This window comes from Mus caroli, chromosome 6 (genome assembly GCF_900094665.2).
Source record: "Mus caroli chromosome 6, CAROLI_EIJ_v1.1, whole genome shotgun sequence".
NCBI classification, from domain to species: domain Eukaryota; kingdom Metazoa; phylum Chordata; class Mammalia; order Rodentia; family Muridae; genus Mus; species Mus caroli.
In genome coordinates, this window is record NC_034575.1 from 43,104,613 (window position 1) to 43,112,104 (window position 7,492).

Here is a 7,492-nt window from a genome sequence, read left to right on the forward strand (position 1 = left end):
CAAATTCCTGTGTGCTTCAGGGTTCACCATTTTGAGGAGGACACTTTTTCTACAGGGAAAGTATTCCTGCACTGGTCAAAAAAAATTTTTTTTTTAATGTGACTCTCCCAGGAAGAGAATGACTGAGTTAGCTTGGAGCGAGCAGGCAGGAAGAAGGCAGGGATGCGGAGGATCCCTAACAGGCTCAGCTTGGCACAGCTCCCCCAAGCTGCCATAATGTTGGGATCAGCACTAGCTGTTATCTTTTTCCTGTAAGCTGCTTCCTAGGGAACCTGCCTCTTGGGGAAACTATTTTTCCCTGAGTTCTTAGAAGAGCTGAGCTCCCTCCAGGTAGGTCTAAGTAGGGAGATTATGTTTACTGTGGCTACTGTTCTGAAGCCAGTAGTAGACGTTTGGTCATAGGCAGAGCTGGGATGACTTAGTCAATGAAATCAGCACGTACAGAAACTCAGGTCCTGGTTTTACAGATGAATTAGTGTCTAAAGAGCCCCTCTGTCACCCTGTGCCCTCTGTCTCCCCTGTCCCCGAGAAAGTTTTGAGAAATTTTCTACCATTGATACTGGGTCTCCTTGCTAATCACCAAATCAAGTCTGTGCTAAGAACCAATGCTTTGTGTGAGTTTGTGGTTTCTTTTTAGTTTATGAGAAGCTGTCTTCTACCCACCTGGCCTTCAGGCATAAAAAGCCTCTTTCTAAAGAAGCATCTAGAGTTCTGCTTCACATCTGTATCTGAGGGCTCCCTGTGTGGGGACTCTGTCCTTATCAAGGAGCATTCCAACCTGTCCTGATTGTAGTTGGCTCCAGAGTTTTCAAATGTCTTCATGTGTATTAGGTAGAGGAAGCACTCAAATGAGCTGAGTGTTTCTACATAACTGTGTCTTGGTTAACAGGGAAGGATGGCTGGGTGGCACAGGCCACCCCCAAACAGAGAGAGGTAAAGACCCAAGAAGGCCAATTTGCTTGTTTAGTAAATTGAGACCCATCCTTTGTCCAGTGCTGTGTCTGTTCCTGGGAAGTTTCCTGTCACAGAGTCTTAAGAGGAGACAGTCATATGCTAAAAAATGATTTCGTGTTACAAATCATTTATTATCATGTTATCATGTCTTCGATGAGGAAATGCTGCTGTGCAGTTACAGCAAAGCAAGTGATCTCAGAAGCTGGAGTCTCGGGTTGGCGCTGCTGCAGGAGAGAGGCATTGGAAAGAGCATCTCAGGAAGCAGAGGCTGAGCAGCCCCAGCTGGGGGATGGGCTGGAGCAGTGCCCCCAGAAAGGGAAAATTCTGAAAAAGCATAGGAGATAAAAGTGCTTCAAGGATCCTGGGAACAGAGGGGAGGTCAGTGACTTCAGCGAAAGATGTCCATAAAGGGACTTCTGGACCATTCTAATAGTTCAAACTATCCTCTAAAGAGAATCAAAAGCTGCTAGGAAATTCAAGCAAGAAAAGGAAAATGAAACTTTATTTTGAAAGTGAGATCTGGTGGTAGAGTTGTGAAGGGACCAAGGAAGGGATGACTGGGCTGACAATGAACAGCAATGGGTCTGATCAACATGAAGGTAGAAACAAAGGGACAAATGAGATTTCTGAATGTAGTCATTGAGATTTGGTGATGGGCTCATGCAAGGCAGGAAACCAAGACTAGAGTAGAGCTTAAAGCTCAGCAAGAGCCACGGTCTGTGTGGTGATAGCATTTATGGAAATGCAGAGTTGGGCCTGGGGTGTGGGAGGAGTGTCAAGGGCTTTATCCTGGTCAGCCTTTGTTAGAGATGCCCACGAAAACCACGATGAGAAGCTGAGCCAGAAGTGTGGGCACCATAGTAGTCATTCACTAGCTGAAGGGATGGAGGGAAACAGGACCAGCCTGAGAAGGAGCTGGTAGGATTTAAGTTTGTATAAGGAAAAGAATAGCCTGAAAAATGGAATGCTGAAATGACCTTTTGGGGATGGGGCAGGAGAAATAAAAAGGCTGAGTTTATGGCAAAAAGTTCAGTGTTGGCTACAGGAAGTGGGGCTCCAAGTGGTTTTCATAACTTGCCGTGGTCGCTTCTTTATCTGCAGGAAGCTGAGCTACAATGGAAGCCCAGTGCGGTGGTGCGGAGTTCATCCCAGAAAGTTCAAGGAGCAGCCATGGTGAGAAGAGCTGGGATGTGGGGTGGAGTGTAACCAAAGTGCAGGAGAAGTGGGGAGGCAGACAGGGAGGGGTGCAGTCCCTCCTGCCTTGACCATCAGTCCCTACTGAATGGGAGAAAACCTTGACACCGCCCTGATATTTCTTTTCATTTCTCTGCTCTCCCATTCCTCTTGACCCAGCTGCTCTCCCACTGGTCCAGAGCTTGACATAGCCCTCCCTTTCCTCCTCTCCTTCTTTTCCCACTCTTGCTTGTTTTGACATGGGCTTCCACACACACTGTGACCCTGGTCAGCTTGGAATCTGTGACAGACACCCTGCTCCCATCTCTCCAGTGCAGAGTGATGGGTATGAGTCACCATGTCTGCCTTCAGCACAACTTCTTACTTCCTCTTTCCTACAGGCAGAACGGCTGTCCGTGGCCTCTCTGCTTGTGGCCTTTCTGGTCACATCTCTGTCCTTTCCTGAAGGAGAATTGAGAGAAAGCAATGTGAGGGTCATTGGTCCCTCGTCTGGCTCCTTGCTCCCATTGCCCCCATTCCAATCAACAAATGAATCAGTGTGCCATTGAGCATCGGATCCTCTTCCCGCCATGTTCATTAATGTCGGTTAAGATTTTGCTCGTTTATCAAACTACCTTACAACATAGTAGCTTAAAACATCAACTCTTTCTTTGAACCACACCAGTTAAAATTGGCCTGTGACTCATGCTCCTGCCAGAGTGCCAATAGGCTCACAGATGTGTCACTCATGTACCCGTGGCAAGGTAGTGGTTCCCCATCAGTCTTGACAGACTCACAGACAGGTGTGTGTACTTCAGGGCTTCTTAAACACTTGCCTCCAATGCTGCTTTTTTCTCAAGAAATTTTTATGTGACCCTAGGTACATACATATATAACATAGGCTTCTGAAATGAACTTTTGACATACTTACTGAATGGCATTCTTACAATTTCCTATTATACATTTACAATATCAATCAACCCTAAAGCCTGACATGCTCTATCCTCCAAGGTCAAATATTCAATCAAACCTTACTTTAGCAAAACAAAACCAAACCCAAGTATAGCCACCTCACCAATGTGTAAACATGTTCTTTTAAGTTGAAGACAATAGTACATTTATTTACTTTAATTTTCTTATATGTATGCTATGAATATATGTATATATGTGTGTGTAATTTACTGTTTCTTAAAGATTAAAGTATATTTGCCCCATTTGTATCACAAGGAATTTCAGGCAGATAGGATGAATAATTTTTGTAGAACTATATATAACATAGAGAACATACTTAGTACCATATTTTACAGTTCATAAGAAAGCAGATTTTAAGTGCTTACACTACCAGTTATATGAGCAATGGAGATGTTAAATTTTGTGAGTATCTTTTTAAAGCAATGTATTGTACACTCTAGCTACATACAAGCTGTGTTTTACAACTTGTTTTTGACAACACCAAAGAAGTGTATGTCGTGTACAAGAAAAGTAAATAAGAAAATTAAAGTTAATGAATGTATTGTTGTCTTCAACTTAAAACAACATGTTTGCACATTGGTGAGGTGGCTATACTTGGGTTTGGTTTTGTTTTGCAAAAGTAAAGTTTGATTGAATATTTGACCTTGGAGGATAGAGCATGTCAAACAGTCTTTAGGATTGATTGATATTGTAAATGTATAATAGGAAATTGTAAGACTGCCATTCAGTAAGTATATCATACAGAGCAGTGTTAGTGTCAAATTCAAGTCCAGACGTCTCCGGCAATGTTTATTGGTGCTACAGGGTATTAACAAGTATTTATGTTGTTTGATCAGTAACAAGGTTGCTGTTTCATCAAAGAACACAGTCAAGTGCTGTCAGAGTCATTACAAATTCATTACACCTTTGATTTCAAAATATTTTTTAGTCATTGTGCATTCAGGATCTTTTACTGTTGCTAACTTTTTCTCTTCTTCTCCATGTTCAACTTTGTGGCCCCACATGAAATCACAACCTATACTTTAAGAAGCTTTGGTATAGTCAACTAGTTCTTGGGCAGGCCAGGGTAGAGGGATCTTCCCTGGCTGTTACTGTCAGGGAATCTAGTTCAGGAATCTTCACACGGAAACTGCAGAAGAGGCAAAGGAGCAAGCAGGCTTAAGAGTTTGAACATTTTGTTTGCCCCTCGAAAGCATATGTCCTCGAAAGCATATTACAGTGTGTTCCAAAACCAGACCCATTGGCTACACTTCACTGAGAAGAGTTGCAAATCTACATCCCGAAGAGGAGGGCATTCAGGGATGAGAAGGAGAGGGTGTGTATTGCAGTCTATTCATGGGTCATCATTGATAGGCATTTTTTCTCCCCAGTAATGCAGATATAGGCCAGATTAGACCTGATTAAAAGTAGATAAAGGCAGGTTTATTAGGAGGCAGTTCTCCAGTAGGTTCATCAATCTCACAGGTGGAGGTCAATGAAGTCACACATCCAGGCGAAAGCAAGGGGATTTTATAGAATTTAGGTGAGGAGTGATGATGTGCCAGCTAAGAGCTGGGATTGTGCCCATACATGGTCAAAACCTGAGCGCCTGGATGGCCACTCTTGGGTGGGTTGCCGGAAACTCAAAGAGACGGGAAGTGTTGATATGTTAGCTCAGAGTTTTCTTCATGCATCTAAGCAGACAGGGGAGTTTTCTCTGTGTGGGTGTGGTTGGGGGGGGGAGGAGGACAGATGGGGGTTTCCCAGCTTGTGCAGGGGATGAGCAGGGGTTCTAGTCTAACAATCACCATGTGGTGTCTATGCTGACTAGGTAGTAGCTACCACTGATATCTTCTCCTGTTCTTCCTTCCTATGACCAATAAAACAATGCCCACAAGAATCTTCCCAATGGGGCACTCTACTGTGTTAAGTAAATACTGATTTGAACTGTGCCTGTATCCTCTCCTAGACCATCCTAGACAGTGTTCTCAGTCATATTTCTTCTTTTATCCTGGGATTCTGGTCCCCAAACTTGGGAAACTATCTTAAGGTTTGTACATCCTCCCCTACTTGGCTCTCAGTTGGAAGAAAACGTTATTTTTAAAATATAAATCAGAAAAAAAAATTATGTTTTTCTCTGCAGATGCCCCAAACTCGCACTTTGTGTTCCACTCTGAGTTTCTAAGTGAGGCAGCTACCAGAAGTGGTTCACTGGTCACTTCTGAAACTCTTCTTTCCTCTTCTGGGTACTTGGAAATCACAAAGGGTCAGAATGAGGAGCTTAAAAGGAATATTAAGAAAGGGCAGTGAAGAAAAGAGATCAAGGGAGGTACCCGTTGTCAGGCCCTTTGAGACAGACATTTAGACCCACAGGTTGTCTGTAGTCCCTGGTAGGACAGAGGTGACACCATGGGGGAAAGGTCATAAGTATCCAGAGAGTGGGCATCGGATTGTATGACTTTATTCGCTTAACCATCCGGGGCTGAGTCTAAGATTTGGTTTTGTTTCCTTGATGTTCTAGAGCTTGGAAACCAAGATCAAGGAATTCCCCAACTGAGAATTGTCTTGCTTGGAAAAACTGGAGCAGGAAAGAGTTCAACAGGGAACAGTATCCTTGGGAAAAAAGTATTTAATTCTGGCATTTGTGCAAAATCCATCACCAAGGTCTGTGAGAAAAGGGTGAGCACCTGGGATGGGAAAGAGCTTGTTGTCGTGGATACACCCGGCATTTTTGACACTGAAGTACCAGATGCTGACACACAAAGGGAGATCACTCGATATGTTGCCCTGACCTCTCCAGGGCCTCATGCTCTGCTCCTGGTAGTTCCACTGGGGCGTTATACTGTGGAAGAACACAAGGCTACACAGAAAATTCTGGACATGTTTGGAAAACAGGCTAGAAGATTCATGATTCTCTTGCTCACCAGAAAGGATGACTTAGAAGACACTGATATCCATGAGTACTTAGAGAAGGCTCCTAAATTCTTTCGAGAGGTGATGCATGAGTTCCAGAATCGCTACTGTTTGTTCAACAACAGAGCCTCAGATGCTGAAAAGGAAGAACAGAAGATGCAATTGTTGACCTTGGTCCAGAGCATGGTGAGGGAAAATGGTGGAAGATGCTTTACTAATAAGATGTATGAAAGTGCTGAGAGTGTGATCCAGAAAGAGACCAGGAGGATGCAAGAATTATACAGAGAGGAGCTAGAGAGAGAGAAAGCACGGATAAGACGGGAGTATGAAGAACAGATTAGAGATCTGAGAGATGAACTGGAGAGGGAAATGAGAAGGGCACGTATGGAGAGGGAATTCAAGGAGAGGGAAGCTGTCTTTACAAAGAATCAACAAAATGCTAGGAAGGAAGTTGAGAACACAAGTATGATACTTGAATTAATTATAAAAGCATGGGAGATTGCTTCCTTTATCTTCAACCAGTTTATGAAAGACTAGGCTTAGTCTATAAGACTAGACCTTATTTCTATTTTCTGCATTTCCCTTGATAACCCTGCCCTATAGTGCTCACCCCTCGATGCCCAAATGCTCTAGCTTCTGTCTTCCAGGATGAAATAATGAAGTAAAGTTTACCATTGATAGTTGTTCAATTGACTTATCGAGACAATAACCAATCTTTAATTTGTGAAACTCCAAAGCTGAACGTATTACTGCCTGCTGCCTTGAGTTCTTCCTCAAATGAAAACCACCCAGGAGGCCACAGAAAATGACTGTAAGACGAACCCATTTCTCCTCTGGAATCTCAACAGCAATCCTCACCCGCAGCTTCCACACACGATACCCATAATTTGGACAACCACCTTGTATGTTTTATTAGGAAGTTCCATTCTTTGCATGAGGTAATCTTTAGTCAGAGATATATAGCAGACAGTTCTCAATGGACATCAGGTTTGTTTAGTTATATTTTCACAAATGGCATCAAGTTGTTCCCCAGCTGGCCTTTGAAGGCCAAGCAGATCTCACCAGTCAAGTAATCCAGGTTGAACACAAGTTAGCAGCTCGGCAGGTGACACCACAATGTTTGCTCTGTTCTGGTGGGCCTCCAACCTTTTCACCAGTGTGATCAGTAGTCAGCTCTCTCCTTGAGAAACGAACTGGCTACTGCTTCTGCCCCCACCCAGCTCATTTGCTTATTGCTGTTATAATAAACTTTTCTGTTGCCTCACACATATTTAGAACTGGAATCTGTTTTGTGTTGGAAGATGGTGCTGCTGTAACTGCACAGAGACGGATTTCATCTTATTGGTAGAAGTGTAAGGTGTTTTTTGAACCAGACTTGCTGTATGCCCATGGCACCTCATTTCCTGTCTTGTTTTCTTAGGCATGTGCATATATGTGTACACGTGTGTATGTGTGCAGGTACATGGGTGTTTGTGGAGGGTAGAGGATGATCTTAGGTGTC

The 7,492-nt window shown here is 43.5% G+C and overlaps 1 protein-coding gene across 5 annotated transcripts in view; it reads left to right on the forward strand.

Annotated features, from left to right (window-relative positions):
* Window positions 1–7,259, forward strand: part of Gimap4 (GTPase, IMAP family member 4) — an 8,173-nt gene extending 914 nt beyond the window's left edge. Inside the window, exons 1-3 of one of the 5 annotated variants that reach the window (XM_029478992.1) lie at window positions 54–330; window positions 2,056–2,127; window positions 5,600–7,259. In XM_029478992.1, the coding sequence (XP_029334852.1) occupies window positions 2,070–2,127; window positions 5,600–6,528 (987 nt within the window). In that variant the 5' untranslated portion in view covers window positions 54–330; window positions 2,056–2,069 and the 3' untranslated portion in view covers window positions 6,529–7,259. Of the gene's footprint in view, window positions 1–53; window positions 331–370; window positions 1,333–1,357; window positions 1,554–1,605; window positions 1,873–2,055; window positions 2,128–5,599 lie in introns of those variants that run through there. The other 4 variants (XM_029478990.1, XM_021165432.2, XM_029478991.1 and 1 more) reach the window with 4 other exon arrangements.
* Window positions 7,260–7,492: the final 233 nt, after the last annotated feature.